The 17,385-nt window shown below is 39.3% G+C and overlaps 1 protein-coding gene across 3 annotated transcripts; it reads left to right on the top strand.

Annotated features, from left to right (window-relative positions):
• The first annotated feature begins 1,137 nt into the window (after positions 1–1,137).
• On the top strand, positions 1,138–17,176 carry tbc1d19 (TBC1 domain family, member 19). Of its 3 annotated transcripts, XM_044184751.1 has the most exons (21): positions 1,140–1,363; positions 1,516–1,588; positions 1,705–1,750; positions 3,472–3,547; positions 3,696–3,770; positions 4,176–4,239; positions 5,323–5,369; positions 5,488–5,598; positions 5,781–5,853; positions 6,932–6,970; positions 8,775–8,887; positions 10,324–10,398; positions 10,727–10,789; positions 12,669–12,753; positions 12,952–12,996; positions 13,211–13,243; positions 13,379–13,488; positions 13,613–13,704; positions 14,648–14,763; positions 15,016–15,086; positions 16,121–17,176. In XM_044184751.1, the coding sequence occupies exons 1-21, from the start codon at positions 1,268–1,270 to the stop codon at positions 16,193–16,195; spliced, it is 1,578 nt and encodes a 525-aa protein (XP_044040686.1). In that variant the 5' UTR covers positions 1,140–1,267; the 3' UTR covers positions 16,196–17,176. The 3 variants fall into 3 exon arrangements, with proteins under 3 accessions (XP_044040688.1, XP_044040687.1, XP_044040686.1); XM_044184752.1 differs by lacking the exon at positions 6,932–6,970 and having other exon boundaries at positions 1,139–1,363; XM_044184753.1 differs by lacking the exons at positions 15,016–15,086; positions 16,121–17,176 and having other exon boundaries at positions 1,138–1,363; positions 13,613–13,726.
• The last annotated feature ends 209 nt before the right edge of the window (positions 17,177–17,385 follow it).

Raw genomic sequence — 17,385 nt, 5'->3', positions numbered from 1 at the left:
TAATGTGAAAAAAAGTACATTTCACAATGAAACATCACAGAATAAACCCAGTTGAGCTCAGTTTAAGCTGTTTTATGACATATGAACACTTAAAACACTTATGACATAACACAGACAAACAATTTTCACAACAGAAACACCTTAATTACCTTGGTGAGAAATAAGGACAGAAAAATACTGGTGCTCTAATTCACCTCTGCCAAACAGTTAGTATTGGGATCATTTCCAGTTATGCCCCATACAGAATGTGAAATTCATGTAGGCTAATGTTGGAAACCCACATGTACTTGTATCATGTGATTTATTTTTTGTATCATGTGCCAATATGTGAATTTATCAGTGGTGGAAGAAGTATTCTGAGTCTTTACTCAAGTAAATGTAGCAATACTCTACCAGAATGTAAAAATACGCCATTAAAAGTAAAAGTCCTGCATTCACAGTCTCACTTATAAAAGTACAGAAGTATCATCAGCAAAATGAACTCAAAGTGTCAAAAGTAAAAGTATTCATTCTGCATAAAATCACCCCTGTTAAGGTATATGATTGTATGTTATAATATTGGATTGTCAAAACTGATGTTGGCTATTTATGTGTAAGCAACATTTATTGCTGTAGTTGGTTGAGATGGAGCTATATTAACTGTTTTATATAATGTTGGGTAGTTTAATCTATAAGAATGCATTCTATTTTATCATGTATAAAAATCATGTTACTTAAGCTGCCGGATAAATGTAGTGAAGTAAAAAGTACAATATTTCCTTCTGAAATGTAGTGGAGTACCCGTAAAAGTGTAAAGTAGCATAAAATGGTAATATTCAAGTAAAGTACCTCAAAACTGTGTTACTTAAGTACAGTACTTGAGTAAATGTACTTAGGTAGCCCACATCCCACCACTGAAATTTATTTAAAGTGTGTTTCAAATACGTGTGAAATCTGTGTATTTTTAACCTGTGAAATCACTCAAAAATCACAAATGCTTATTTGTAAGTGTCATGTTCAACGTGTGGAAATAAAAGATGATTGATAAGGGGCCGTTTTTTAACTAAGAAATCTAAATTTATCACCCTTTCACATTGCTCTGATATACTTTCAGCTCGGAACCAAAGTGTAGGGTTCTTGTTTCCCCTGCACGCGCACTGACCGTCCTCAGTTGCTAAGTAACCTCTGCAGGGGGCGGCTGCCGCATCGCCGGATGCTAACTAGTAGTGTACAGTGACTCAAACGGTGCCGTTTCAGACGCAAAACTAAACTAGCTTTGATAAGGAGGATGGACGACGGCACTGAGTTATCTCTGACCATCGCTCAGATCGTCCAGCGGCTGAAAGGAAGCCATTTACACTCTCAGATAGAGAGACAAGCCAAAGTGAGTAAGTTAGCATGTGGCTAACGATGCGGAGCAGCAGAGTGTCGTCAATAGTTGAATTAGTACTTCTAGTTTATCTTTATGTATGAATACAGCATACAAGCTACATAACTTATAAAACTTTATTTTATTCTTTCCCAAATGTTATTTAGGAGTGTTTACATCAACCTGAGATAAAACTGGAGTCCCTTAAAGAGGACGTACGCAGTTTTCTCAAAACATCAGGTGGGCACATTAATGTCGCATTTTCAGCTTCTGTAACACATACACCGCCAAAGCTCACTGCCTAACCTATTATTTTTCCTTTCTGTGTGGTGACAACATATTTGGATGTTTTACAGGCTGGGAAAGAAAGCTACAGAATGCAGTGTACAGAGAACTGCATGTGTAAGTTACATTCAGTCTAATGTGGTATTTGTGTGAAGCACTGGCATACACAAACATAGCAAACAGACCCGTATACACACACAGACACCTGCTCCTGTCAATTTGATTCTTGTGGTTTGCAACTGAGCCGTATCACCTTAGTAAATATTTCAAATGATGCATGAAATTCTCAATATTTAATTACTATAGACTGTCAAAATATGCAAATTGGGCTGTAAACACTTTCAGGACTGTTCCCTGTGCATATCAGGAGACAATAGGAGGGAAACCACATGCTATAAGATGTGACAAAAGCTGTCACCTACTTAGCATCACAGAGCACTCTGCCCTCTCATCAACACTAAATACTTATCCTCCCTTGGTCCTTTTATTATGCTTTGTTCTAAAGCAACATAGATGACAAGTATATTGAAAAGAAAATGCACACACATACATTTATATACACTCATATCAAGAGCTATCAGGCCCTCCGGGTGGTAGACAGATTTTTACAAAGTTGATTATGCATAATACATCCAAGACATCCAATTAAACTATTAGAATACAGTTATACGTATTTATTGTAATAGTTAGATTTGATATATCTGTGTCCAAGGCCTACTGTAATCTAGGTCTATAATTTAGGATGGCTCAGCCGCAGAGAGGACGGGCTATGTGTAAGAATTAGGATAAAGCTTATGAAAGTATCACACACTAGGTAAACGTGCAGTGTGTTGATTTTCAGTATTTTAGATAATTTGGATGCAAAGTTGCCTTGCACCACTTTTTGTACAAGTATTTGCACTTCACATTGTTGTCTGAGACACACAGAGAAATGTACAGTGTATGTTTTAAACAGAGGGTTTGCAGAACAGGCCCAGCTTGTTGCTCTGTCCCTTGCAGCAATTCAGCGTCTTGCTGAAATTATGGCTTGTTTTTGTCACCTTCCTCTGTCAGTATTATTGGCTTCATATGTTGACAGAAAACACTGAAATTGAGGCTATCAAGAGATTGTTACAACTATGAACACTGATAGTTACTCCATAATAATCCAGATTTATGTTCCCTTTTAGTTCTCTTCAGTAATCTTTATTAGAATCAAATAACTAAATCACTTGAAAACTCTTTGAACTTCAATAAACAGAAAAGTGTTCCTCATCTGTACTCTCTTACCTTTGAGGGTAACATAACCTCCTTGCTCTCTTGAGGCTCAAACTGAAACATAGGACGCTTATTGCTTTGCTTTTAAAGGATGACATATAACATTGACTAATGCGTCCTTGGCCATTAGTCAGCCCTATGTGCTCTTATAGGTGTTTAGATTAGGTTGAACGTTCTTTAACGCACTGAGACACTGAGTCATTCAATATGCCCTGAGCATGCTTAATAGAGAAAAAACATGAGACAATTGCTGCATCTGGTGGAGATGCGTTCTGACTATGGTTCTGACTCATCTGAGCTCTGTGTGCTGGGCACTAATGGTGACTGACTGCCTGTTTTTAAGAAAAATCTTCACATTTTATTGCCTTTTGTTTGAAAGCTTCCTTCTGTGAAGCATTTTAATGCAGTTCTTTCTGAAAAAAAAAATGTTTTTTGTGTACATAGTGGCTTCAGTCCCTCAAAGCTGTCAGTCTTTTGGTAAAAACACAGCGGCATTTTTATGTACTTACTGTACTTGATCAACCCTTCTCCTATTGTACTGTAACTCTCCTCTCCCCTGCTCTTGTATTTGCTTATTCAAGCCAGCTGCCCCCGAGCCATCCCTCAGCTCCTCCAGAGCATCTCAAAGAGCCGCTGGCCTACATGCGCAAGGCACAGGTCAGTCTGTCTCCTCTTATCTACGTCACTCCTCATTTATTCTTCTTCTACCTCTCTAATGAATTCAAAGATGTAGCCCCTGTTTTTTATCGCCTAATTTGTAACATGGTATTTGAAGCCAAATGTGTGTGTGTGCTCTCTTATACAGGCCAGCTGGGAGAAGCGTGTCCTCAAAAGCCTGAACAGCATGAGTACAGAGCTTGAAGTGCCTCTGGCTCGCATGGTAGCTAAAATATTGTCAATCACAGCTAACATAGCATAATTACAACAGCTCTTAATTCAGGTTCTCTGGCAACATCTTATAATAATTATTATTATTATCATATTAACCCCAAGCTGACTGAACGCTGAGTTGTGGCTTAACTGTAGCTAAGTTTGACAATAGCCAAGAGCTAGTTAAGCCCTGTTCAGAAAAAAGTTAGCATTAATTCTGTAGCTGTAGAGTGATAATAAGCAGGCAGTGCTGTTTGGGATTTGTTTATCAGTTTTATTATTTGGTTCTGTGTACACATGATTGTATTCATGACCAAAGAACCTCATTTCAGATGTGACATTTTCAAGATTGGTTCTGTTTTGGTTGTATGGCATTTGTTTGTTGAAATCCTCTCTTTCCGCCTCCACTCCACAGAGACCCGCAGTGGAGCAGAAGGAGCTCACCAACAAATGGAATGAGATGGGCACAGATGAACTAGGTCTCAAGACATTACCCAGGGGTTTGGCCCTGTGCAATCTGCCTTTTATGAAAGATTAGTGTTGATGTCTCTGTGCGCTGGTGCATCGGTCATACACTGGTGTATTTTACATTAGCTTAACACATCTCTGAACCAGATCTACCACTTCCATATTTGCTTTTTAACCTGTGTTTATCCAGGGAAGGTTAAAAGTATTTAGTGTAGTTTCCAAATGCTGATTCTGGTTTTCTGTCTTTACAGATAGTTGCTTGCTTATATCAGGCCTAAATCACTTTGGGCGAGAGTAACAGCTAACAGTACATGGACACATTGACACCTTGAGCTGCCTAGAACCACAGTGCTAATTATTAGCCTCTGAGCTGCTCCAGTGGAGAATTTTAATTGTTATTGTCCTAGCTCAAGTGTATGTTAAAAGTAGATTTTTAAGAGCAATGCATGCAGTATATTGATATTTTATTTTTGCAGATAAAACAGTATTTATTAGCCTTTAGTATCAGAAGACTCATATCTCACTAGGAAACCAATGAACCAACCATTAGCACTTCAAGCCAGTACATTTACAAAGAACATGGTAACCTTGTGTCCTAACAATGTTATCACAGTGTATAATAACATTTAGGATGTGCCATCCCTCGGCTGTAAACACTTTGGACTGTGATTATAGAAGTTGTCCAGACTCCTTGAACGGAGCTGCGATAACGAGCAGCACCTCTCCTTCCATCCAAACCTTAATGTGCCCTCGTTCTGGGGATGACACGGCACTTGAATTTACTGCAGCGTTACAAAGACAGTGGATGGAAGTCCCACTTAAAGCGGTCCTGTACTATTCTTTTGACGTTTGTAGACACAGCTGCACAAACTGTCACAAACGAAGTATATTCAAGTTCAAGTTGATTATATGGACTGTATGGTTAGATTCAATTGTGTAGTCTAGATTTTACAGCTGTTAAACCTGTTCTGAGATTGTATATGTGAACATTGTGTACATGTAGCAACTGGAAGTACCACTTTCCAAAGTGTCCTTTGTAAGTGGTATCAACTAATGTATTATAAAGATACATTAACGTCTTTGTGTCTCTACAGATTTAAGTCGTTTTAGGCCTGTCTATGCCCCTAAAGACTTTCTGGAGGTAAGCACATTTCTTGCAGCTCAGATTATTCAGTGTAGTTTATTTGACTTAAAAAAGAGCCAGAACTTTAAGCAAGAAAAATGTATTCCATTATACTACATCATTGCTTTCTACACAGGTGTTAATCAGCTTGCGGAACCCGAATCATGATAGCAGCGAGGACGTCAGCGCCAGGAGCCACTGGGGTCTCATCCAGGTTCCCCTCAATGTCAGGGACATCCCACAGCTGGTAGGGACCCATGTGGATGTCTGGTTCATTGTGATTGCTCACATGTGTGTGTCTATCTGCAGGTGTTTTGTCCATTAGTGACCTTGTGAGTTCAACGCATATAACAGTATATCCTGTTATGCTGCCCCAGGAAATGCACAATGGATTTGAAATCTGCGCATGTGTTTTTTTTTAACTCTCAGAGACAGGCCTACTCAGAACTGAACCTGACCACTGGGCAATTGGGGATTGATGACCATGCACACATCCATCCAGGTATTGACAAAAAGTGCAAATATACTTCTTCATGCACCATCGTAGTTTAAGGAATAGTTCGACATTTTGGGAAATACGCTCATTTGTTTTCTTTCCGAGAGTTAGATCAGAAGATTGATACCACTCTTGTGTCTGTACGGTAAATATGTAGCTGGAGCCAGCGACTGGTTAGCTTAGCTTAGCATAAAGACTGGAAATAGGTGGAACCACCTGGCCTGGCCATGTCCAAAGGTAACAAAAGAAAACCTACCAGCATCTCTGAAGCTCACAGAGCCTTAATTAACATGCTGTATCTTGTTTGTTTGATCCATACAAAAACTGAAGTGTAAAAACAACACATTGTGGTTTTACATGGGGTTATGTTCTTCAGCAGGAGTAGTAACTTCCAGGAGTCTTGTCATCACTGTGAGGTTGCTGGGCAACCAGCAGAGACTCTGGTCTTTATGCCAAGCTAAGCTAAGCAGCTGCTGGCAGTAGCTTTATATTTAGTGGACAGACATGAGAGTTGTATCAATTTTCGCTTGTAACTCTCAGCAAGAAAGCGAATGACCATATATCCTAAAATGTTAAACTATTCCTTTAACAAGCCTGCAACTTCAGTGGTTTCTGCAACCTGTCACCATAACACGTAGCATGCAACATTGTGTTATAGCTGAATAATTTTCCATTGTTGAAAATTGGGCTGCTTAAAAGGCTTTTACAGTTTTTAACCTTTTTAAGGACTTTTTATCCTGTCAAATATAACATATAATGTATAATTGGTCATAGAGAGATGTGAGATGTCCATTCAGCATCTTTTTTATATCAGACCTAAACACATTTATTATTCTAGCCGTAATGAATACAGAAATAAATTTGTTTATGTAATGAACACTGGGGTTCAATGGTATGTATACCACTCTGGCCTCATATCAGCCCTGTTAAGTCCAGATATTGACATTGTTACAGTCTGGTGTTTAGGCTTTAAATAGAATTGTATACACCCCCTCTGTGTTTGTAAATCAAAGTGATAACATTAGTGAGCCCATACCAGACGATTATTGATGCATTTGTTTTATTCTTTCTTATCCCTGTGCAGACTTGTTTGAAAACGATTATGTTCAAATCGGGAAAAAAGGTTAGTGTTTGGTTCTTGGTTTTAAATACTAGACCTGCGAGCAGGTATACAGGTCCAAGAAAGTCCAAGTGTTTTTTATTTGTACTTAATTTAGACCATTAGAGATTTGGTTTTATTTTTACATTAAAGAGTCTTTTTCTGGAGCTAAATATAAAAATAAATCTTATTATAGCCACTGTGAATCAATTTTTAAAAAAATAAGTGAGAGGTGAATACTTATTATAGGCACTGCTATGAAAAGTAAAAAAGATTGTATATAATACACCGGGTATAATTAGAAATGTCTGTTTGACTCAATCACTGACCACCACATATGCATAGAGAATCCACAGCTTCAGCTGCTGCCATTAGTGAATCCTCCACTTTGCCCTCTCAGGTGCCTTAATCGCCATGAGAGACACTTTAACTCTTATCTCATTGCTCTGCTATGAACCCAGTGTAAACACCAACCTTATTATGGGCACCAATCAGACATCAATCGACAAGACTCAGAAAAACACAAGCTTTATTTTATATATACAGCCAAAAGGCCATGGTCTCCTATTTTACCCTTGGTTGGCTGTGTGTTGCCTCCGGAGCTGCGAGTTATATTCCAGGCCAAGTGTTAAGTGCGCTCAAATAGGAAATTTAAGAGCCAAGGAGTGTGTTCGTTTATGTTATGACTGGCCAGCACCTTAAGTCAAAGGCTGCGTGCTTTTGGCTACTGTCACACCAGAGATTTAGGGTAGAATGGAGATGTGGGAGAGATTGTTTCCATCATGTGCCTGAGTGTTTTTTGGAAAGTTATGTAATTATAACCATTATGGGAATGTCTGTGTTATATTTTTTTATGTTTATACATTTTCAGAGGGATAAAATGAAATTGTGAAACTGTGTGTACATTTGAGCAAGGACATGAAACCCATACACGTAGATGTTATGCTGTGGCTTGTCCACTCTTTTAGATTAACCAGTGTCATCATTTTTAATTGACGTATTTGTAGTGGTTTTGTAGTCCGCATTGAAAGATGTTTTCTTTCTTTCCTAATGGAGGTCATGCTTTCCAAGTTTTCTTGGAGAAAACAAACCTCTCAACAGTTTTAGAGTTGAACTGCCTGCTTGTTGTCGTGCAGTCATTCAAGATGTGCAGGTGTTCATTTATCTCGCTGATTCAGTTGGCTCTGTACCATTTTGGATGACTCTGCTGTTTGTACATATTATGTCATTCTGGTTTTCTCAAGGTTTTCTGTTGATTCTCGTTGGTCAGATGCATTCTTGGTTGGCAATTCAAATTTCAGGATTTTATGCATTGTGTTCCTCCAGTCTTTTGTTTTTAGCTTTATAGTTTGCCTTCAAAGCAATACTATGAAACTTTTACTAGACAGTGGTCACAAGTGACAATTATGGAATAATGCTAAATGTTAAAATGCTCTGTAACAGTAGAGTCAGTTAGCTGACTGAGTAATGCCAGTTATACAACAAAATGTACCTAATTTTTGCTAACATTAGCTATCATTAGCAAGAGAAGATTGATACCACTGTCATGTATATCAGTTAAATATGAAGTTACAGCCAGGAGATGGTTAACCTAGCTTAATGTTGACTCCACAAAGTAACTGCTCCTGGCCAAGAAATAGTCTTGTGGATGTTTTTTACCTTCAGACAGAGCCAGGCTAGCTGTTTCCCCCTGTTTCCAGTCATTATGCTATGCTAAGCTAATCGTCTCCTGGCTCCAGCTTCATATTCTTAATATGTCTTTCTGTTGCATGCACCCCCCTTCTGTTGTTCTCTTTTGTGTCTAACGTTTTGTCTCTTTTTGGTCTAGTGGTTGTGGAGCAGGACAGTGCAGCAGCGCAGCAGTACAGCAGGCAGGGCTGTCCCACTGGGCTCCGCGCAGACCTCTGGGCCCTCATCCTTAACTCTACAAACCAGCCGCAGGTACTATACACACAAACGCACAGCCGAACGGCACCCTGATGGCGGCTGTCAGCCGTCAGTGTTTGTTATAAAGCAGTCGTGCACACACAGCTGCAGTGATTCCCAGACTGCATGTTTACAATTACTACAGTTTTCAACTGCAGTAATTTTCGCTGTTAATGGTTGGGTCTTTTTTGGGCCTCTTGTGTATTTGTTTCAGTGGAGAATTTTAATTGCACTGTTCATTTTGTATCTTGGGATTTACATGGTACAGTAAAACATATGGGACACCAACTGACCTATAACTTCTACATAATCTGTGTATTAGCCCCTGTCCTGTTTATTTTAGCTCACTGTGGCTTGTCCCGTGTGTACAAATGCTAAGATAATCAAATGCTGGCAATTTAGCACAGTTAGCCCAAACAGAGCAGCTGCCTGCCTGTGTGGCAAAGTGCTGTGTAAACGCTGGAGTCCAGTCTCCTGTTGAGGCCAAGTCGATAAAACAATGCTTGTGATGGGAAGATTGATTTTTGAGGGAGAGTTACAGGGACCTGATCGAGGTCTGGAGAGTGTTAGCATGGCTCTGGCCAGCAAGCACATTGAACTGGGATAGTATGTGCATTGTGAATTTGAGTAGTGCAAAATTGCATAACCTGCATGTTGTTAATTGCTTAAGACTACTGCTTTACAAACACCAATAGACCTAACGTGAGGTTCTCTGTCTGTTCATCCAACCTAAATGTTCTCTGAAGAAATAATGTTTTTGTCAGAGAATACCTGAGTTCCGGTGGTGTCACATGTGTCTGCCATCTTCTCCCATTTTAGGTAGATTTTTATTCTTTATAAATACAGCAATAGTGAACTGCCATGATCCTAATTTCTAAGATATATAATCAATTTCAAGTATTTTAGCAGAACTTATTTTAATTGTCTTCCACTGATGCTGTCCATATTACTGCAATGGTTTCAATGTTCCACCTCAGCTGTCAAAATGGCCATCTCTGTTTCTGTTCTCCTCACATTCTCAGCACTGAGCGTTGCCAAGGTGCTTCACAACTGTCAGAGAGGACATTTTTATCGCTCTGTCCACACTGTTGCCTGTTCTTTTGTTCATTTATGATAACCTGTCTCAAACCGGAGACACATTTGAGTTTAACCATGTGGTCGGAAACACGATACCCATCCGTTAAGCTTCGTTTAATCCTTCTGTCATCGGCGTCAGAATACATTAAGTTGATTCAGCAGTATCCGTAAAGAGGGTGATCTTTTACTTACCATATTCATCAGAGAACTGGAACTTAGTCATTTTTGTCCAGAAAATTGCATTATGGGATTAACACCAATGTGATTGTGCCAACAATTTAATTTATCAACAGTACCACACATACTGGGTTCTGGATATGATTTTTATGCAAGTTATTGCACACATAAAGCATGTTGGATCTCTGCCGTTTCAGGATGTGATGCACTACGAACAGCTAACGGCTGGAGTCATACAACATGACCTGCTGGTGGACAACCTTATCTATAAGGTGCACTCCTCTACACTATCACTGTTGATGTTTATGAAGCTGCATAGCCAAGATGTTACAGTAAATTAAAAACAAACACTGAAAGCTTTGGTTTTCTGTTGAATTTATGGAGTCCCATCACCAAAACATTTATCCTGTGTAACATAAACATTGATACCAAAGTTGTTTTCTGGAAATATTTTCTGGTGTGTTGTCTGATAAGGTTCACACAATCCCTGTATATACATTTATAGTACTTCTGTTTTAAAAATATTTTTATTTTCTAATACTAGTGAAATTATTTATGACATTTGAGATTTTTTTTTATTCCAAATGCCTGTCCCACCAGGATGTGAAGCTCACCGCCAGTAATGACGACTACTACTTTGTGTTTGAAGATTTCCTCTATCAGGTAGGGTCTATTCTCTCACAGTTCAGCTCTCCATCTCTCAGTACTTACCATACCAGTGCTCTTGCTTAAAGCCCCTGAAAACTTGGTTTCAAATATTAATTTCTCTATAACAGCAAAATATCCTAAATAAGCAATAATCATAGGTAACGTTTTGTGGAAAAAACACCCTTAGTTATTATTTATTAAGACTTAAACTCAAAATCTCATCTAATCTGTTTCATCTTGACTGTGTGGGTGTGGTTTGTGTGGGAGTTTATTGACAGTGGCCTGGCATTATAGGCACACCACCCTAAAACTGTCATCACATTTCAATTAAAATGTTGCTGAATCCTAATAGGTGCTCAGCAATATATCACATCACCTTTTCCCATTCGATCAGTCAGGAGAGCATAGACAGAATACAAATACAGAAATCTCTTATGTTAAATTACTAAAACTTTGGCAGAAAGTATGTAGGATATAATGGCTTACAGCAAGAAGCTGAAAATGTTTCCAGAACCTGTAAATACATAAAGGGTGTAACCTTGCCTCTCAAATGATTTTCACTAACTGTTAAGAGTTTTTTATAAGGGTAATAGCTTTTTAATCACCGCTATTTAAGAAGTCAGCATTTCAACATCGTTACATGGGTTGAAAGAAAAAATAAAGAGATTAAACATCACCCATCAATTATTTGACTGCCCCAAACATTTAAGCTTGTGTCATTTCACTGTCCTGTAAGGGCAGTTACTGTATGACAGCATTCCTCTTCATCTACAGTTACATATTCTGCCCAGACAAGGATACAACCTGTTATTATTAGCTTCTCTGGTAGTCACTGCTCTGTTTGCCTTTGGTGCGCAGCTGATAAACGAGCATATATACTCGGCAACCGGTTTATTCAGCAGCTGTTAACGTCATTTTCCTTGGTGGCTAACCAATGAGTACACAGGTGTATCAAGAACAAAGCTCCAGTATCACTGTCAGTATTGACTGATGGTAAACTCACTAGGCAGTGAAAGAATCCACTCATTGTGGGGTGAGCGTGGATTAACACAGGTGTTGTTACAATCTTAAGAAGTTATGCAAGAGGAAAGTATAGGAATTTCTTAAGAACACTTAAGAAGTGCAATTTCCCAAACTGTGGCTGTTTATGATGTGTTCCTTTAAGGTTTATTAAAATAAATTTCTTTCAATGTAGGAAATAGATGATGAATATGTCTCCACCTGATTAGGTATCTCTACAAAACAGAGTTTATGCTAAATAAAATGCTTTCGGGTCTTTCAGACTACATTAAGTAGATAAAACATATACTGAGCTGTGACATCAAGGGACAATAGCCTATTTGCACCCACTTTCTTATTTTTAAAGATGAACATTTATTAAACTCCATCCTAAAGGAATGTCTCCCAGTATACAATCTATCACAAACAGACAAAAACATTTAAAGTACAACAGTAGACCGCCCTGTTTTTATACCCAGCAAGTACACTAAAAGCTCAGGCAGGAGGCAGCTATAGTCTTAATTTGCTGTCATTTTTCGTATTCTCCTATTAATCGGCTGGTATGAATGGCTCCCCCCGTGGCTGGTGGAAATGATATTGGACACAGAAATGGGACTGTAATGGAAAGAGCTCCCACTTATACTGTAATTTTGTGAAACAAGCAGACTCTCGAGGCTCTGTTACTGTCTGCTTCAGTTTGTCCTGAAACGCTGGCTCCAGGTGTGCTGCTTTAATAGAATTCTTACACAAGAGAAAGCAATATCACTCAAGGCCATCACCAGCTCCTGAACAAAAAAAGTATATTAACTACTGCCTCCCTTATCCCCTGTCGTCAGGCAGTGTGTGTGGGTGTGTGTGCGTGAGCATGTTTAATACCAAACGTGTGTGTTTCCAGGTGTTGCTGTGTTTCTCTCGGGACACTGCCGTCTTGGATCACTTCAAATATAACAGTGCCACTCCTCCCAAATCCTACATCCAGGGTGAGATGATGTGCCCTTCACCAAGGACACACACACACTTAGACACACATCACATGAACTCAAAGGAGTGCCTCTTCATTCAGGTGACCTTGTGCAGCGTGTCTGCACACAGATACCTGTGCGTGTACATGACAGAAGTAATGAGGACACACACACGGTGCTGTAAGTCTCAGTTACTGATGTCTGTGTGTCTAACAGGGAAGGCAGGAGATGAAGAGTGTGCTGTTGTTTATCCTCCCAACGGTGAGCCTGCAATTTGACATTCACATATTATTTTATATCAAATATTTTCTATAAAATAAACGACAAAATTACAGTACAGTTTCCTAATTATTCTCATATAGTATTTTGGTTGTCTGTCAACATTTTGTCTGACGACTAAAATATATGTTGCTTATCTACATTGATAATACAATAAATGTTTATGTGTATTAACTGAAAAATCTCATTTAAACAGGTGTAATCCCTTTTCATGGGTTTTCAATGTATGGTGAGTATGTTTTGCACCTTGTAACGCTCAGTTCTCACACTAAACTTGCAGAAGGAATACCGAGCAAGATATAACGGAGTGTGTGTGTGTTTGTGTGTGGATTTGTGGATGTGCTTGTTTGTGTTTGTCCCACAGTGGCACCTTTGTGTTTCTTATACAACGAGCCTTCCAAGCTGTACAGTGTATTCAGGGAAATGTACATCCGCTACTTCTTCAGATTACACTCCATCTCCTCCTCTTCCTCGGTGAGCTCACTGATTTTTTTGTGACCACTGCCAAATGTCAAGATCAAAATATTCTGTTTGTGTGTTTATGTCTGTACACCTACCTTCATGCATGCACTTAATTTGTGCACACGTGCTCCTGCAGGGTATAGTGTCTTTGTGCCTGCAGTTTGAGCGGCTGCTCCAGACCCACCTGCCTCAGCTCTTCTACCACCTTCGACAGATTGGGGCGCAGCCGTGAGTAGCCCGCACCAGTAAGGTGTGGTACCAACACTATTGAATTATGTGCTTAAAAGAGTAATTCATCCACAGACATTTACTATTTATCTACTCATCACAATGATAAAAGTAACTGAGAACCAAAAGAGCAAAGAATCCCAGTGTGAAAATGGTACATCCTAAAGTTCCTAAAGTCCTGAAAGTCATTTGACTGAAATGTTGAACATACAGTTAAATGCAATCAAAAACCTGCATTTTTTCTCAGAAAAACTAAATAAAATCCTCATGCAATTTTTATTGCCATGGAAACTCACTATCCTGAATGACTTATTCTACCTGCACATGTGCCTGTCTGCAGTGATAAGTCTAAGAGACTTCACCTTCATGAAGAAAGTTCAGTATGCTTGACCAGCTATCTTGGTCACAGCTTTTCTATCTTGCCTTGTCTTTTTCACAGCACCACAAGTTGGCTAAGTGGCCATAAAAGATGCATTTTCTTGTTTTTACAGTCCATTATACAATATTTCTGTCTGTTCCTATCTTGGTCATTAAGACTAAATCATATTTTTATGTTTAGCTGTTGTTTATATGGTGTAGGAGTCACATACACCCTGCACACAGACACATTTTATTCTTGTTGCGTTGCAGTCCTATAGTTATGAGCTACTGCCATCTTGTGGTAAATTACTGGAATCGCATTCCAACAAAAAAAACAACTAAACATATTTATGGAGCTTTAAAAGCCTGTATGAGCAGGATGCAGCTGTTTCACAAACAAGTACAACACCTATATATTAAATAAAAAAATGAGAATGGGGAACAAATGAAAGAAGTTTGTGTTTCATTAGAATTCCTCAGGTTAGTTCTCAAAGTATTATTTTTGATCACTGTAGATCTCAGGCTCTGGAAGTCCTCTTTAATGTGTCGACTATGCAAACGGATGCGATGGTTTTGTCCCTAGGTTGCGTATCGCCTTTAAGTGGATGGTGCGGGCCTTTTCTGGCTATCTATCTACTGACCAACTGCTTCTTCTCTGGGACCGAATCCTGGGATACGATTCACTGGAGGTAGTTGCAGGTAAGAGTTGTCGCGCTCATACTCAGCTACAAACTCTGTAGTAACAGCCTTAATATTTGTACAGACGCTATTATAATCTAACAGCCACATTTTCTTTCATTTTCTCATTCCATTATCTTTCTCTATCTTATCACCCTCCCTTTGTTTTCTCTCTTCTTTCCCCAAATGCCATCCTCCACTTCTCTTCTATTACTTTTCCATGTCTGTTACTCTCTGAATACCCCCCTACACACAAACGCACACCTCCTCCAGTCCTAGCAGCTGCTGTATTTGCCTTCCGCGCCGAGAATCTGATGGAAGTGACGTCACTGGCTTCAGCTGAGGTATGTCCGTCTCACATTAGACTTGTGTGTGTGTGTGTTTGAAACTCCAGTCCTCTCCCTGTCCCCACACATACTCCTGAAAGGCTGTAAATAGCCGTTGATGACCAGCCAGTACCAGTAACCCAGTCTTCTGCATGCACATGTCTGAAAAAAATGGCTGGCTGGACACTTAAGAACCCTTACCCTCTTACCCCGCCCTGGGCACCAGCCGACCAACACTCCCCAAGTCCTCTACTGCCATATCCCAACACCATCTCCACTGGAAAGGAACAAACTTGCTATTTCACAAAGACTATGCACTCTTGGACAAGCCATAACAGATGTCATCTTTCTGCAACACACAAATAATAGCTAAATGAGTGCATCCTCTGTCGGCTTCTGCACTGTCACTCATGTTGCATTATTACAGTAACCAGTAATGCAATTCTTGTGCATGCCTGCACTGTATACCGCTCCCATACTGTGATCCTACTATCATATGACTGAAACCAAGAGTAAACTATACGATGACTCGGCTCACTCACTTCCCCCCACCATCCTCCCCTGAGGGTGAAGTGGTTAAACTACAATATGACGCACTGGGGCGACAGGCTGATCTGCTGCTCTAAGACGCTGGCCCGCACTATTTGCTTGCTCATTTACCACCTGCCCCAGCAGAGAGAAGATATCATAACATACTGCTCCTTATCTTATATTTAGAACCTCAGGCACAGCGTTGAAATATTAAACCCTCCCTCTAAACATGATAGGGTCCCTAAATTTAATCTCCCACCGATCCCAAAAGGACAGAGTGGGGAGCGGTGTACTCTTAAGCAAGGATTGTCGCTTCCCAAGGATCCTGCATCATCATTACACATGTCGCTCTGTGTGGTTCTTTTTTTAAATCTTGAAATATGTCTCTTGAGAAGGGGGAGGGTGTGCTTTATAGTCCTTCTCATGGGCTTAGTGGGCTAAGGTAGGATTTCTTTGGTCAGGAGGGGTGTGAATTTAGATGACGAATCTTATTTGTGTTTTGTTTAACATACACACTGCAGGCTGTCCTCGCTGACCTTTCAACTCTGAAGGTCATGCCACTCATCCAGATCTTTCTATTTGCCACCGCCATCTGAGGAGCATGGAAACTACAGTGTGTGAGTCTTGGAGGATAAAGAGACGCTACAAAAATGCCACTTTGCAATGCCATAACCACACCTACACTATTAATCATCCATCAAGAAACACCAGGCTAAATATCAAGGATATCAAGAAATAATGAAGAAAAACCTACGCAGGCATTACACACTTCATCTTGCACTGGTTCAAGCAAAAAGCCAAACTCCTCTTTAGCATGTATGCACCATAAATAGTAAATACCCTGTATCGCGTTATTAGATATTACACAGTATGTAAGTATAGCCTAAACCAGTAAGGTTAAACTAACCTCCTTAAGCCATATGTTCTGCAGGAAAGATGATACGCACAGCAGTGCTTGGATCAGCTGAGTAGCTCATTAGGTGATGAGTTGCATGGAGCAGTAATTATACTGAGATAGCAGCGGGAGAGAGAGAACAACAGTAACATCTCCAAGCTTGGCTAATGAAGTGTTAATTAGCTCTTGCAATTTATTCTGCTCTGTAGCTCCTGCTTGTTATAACACTATTAGATAATGCTGTTGCTGATGAATGAGGAGATGGAAGAACTAGCGTGCACCAGCATGTTGAGAGACATAGTCAAAAGATACAAACTGGATTAATATGTAACTTATATGATTAGAAGCTGCTGTGTATACACATAATGTATTGTAGTTATGAGGAAATTGCATATTACTGGGCTCTCTTACGGGACATTTAGCATCTCTAGTGCCAGTATTTATTTAATTTCATTATAAACATTTTATAGTTATTTTTCATTTTTAAATTATGCATTTAATTCCTGAATGTATTCACCTATTTTGTACAGTTTTTCAAAAAAAATACAGTGTCACCTTTGATTTAAATGCAATCAAATAATTTTTTTCAACAGTATGCCAATACCTTTCATCCAACACATTTTAATGTTTATTGCAACCTCAAATAACTTTTTTTTTAAAAATAAAATGAAGTTTTCTTGAATCGCTTCCTCTGGGTTATTGTATAAAACCTTAATGTTTGACAGCTTTTTAGTCAGTCTTGCCTCAGTATGTTGCTGTCTGATCTTAATTGAATATTTCTCTCAGTTTGTGTGATGGTAAATATTTGGACAGGGCGTACTGTATTTTGGAAGCTCACTATAGGTATGTCTAGAGACGGCAGAAAGGGTAAGTGACGGGTAGCAGCATTGA

The sequence above is a fragment of the Siniperca chuatsi genome, linkage group LG22, assembly GCF_020085105.1.
Source record: "Siniperca chuatsi isolate FFG_IHB_CAS linkage group LG22, ASM2008510v1, whole genome shotgun sequence".
NCBI classification, from domain to species: Eukaryota; Metazoa; Chordata; class Actinopteri; order Centrarchiformes; family Sinipercidae; genus Siniperca; species Siniperca chuatsi.
This window is presented reverse-complemented; position numbering and strand designations above follow the sequence as displayed.

Coding starts and splice junctions, on each gene's coding strand:
- tbc1d19 (XM_044184751.1), top strand. CDS start 1,268: ATGGACGACGGCACTGAGTTATCTCTGACCATCGCTCAGATCGTCCAG. Junction 4,240..5,322: donor GATGGGCACAGATGAACTAG/GTCTCAAGACAT, acceptor GTGTCTCTACAG/ATTTAAGTCGTTTTAGGCCT. Junction 15,087..16,120: donor CGTCACTGGCTTCAGCTGAG/GTATGTCCGTCT, acceptor TACACACTGCAG/GCTGTCCTCGCTGACCTTTC.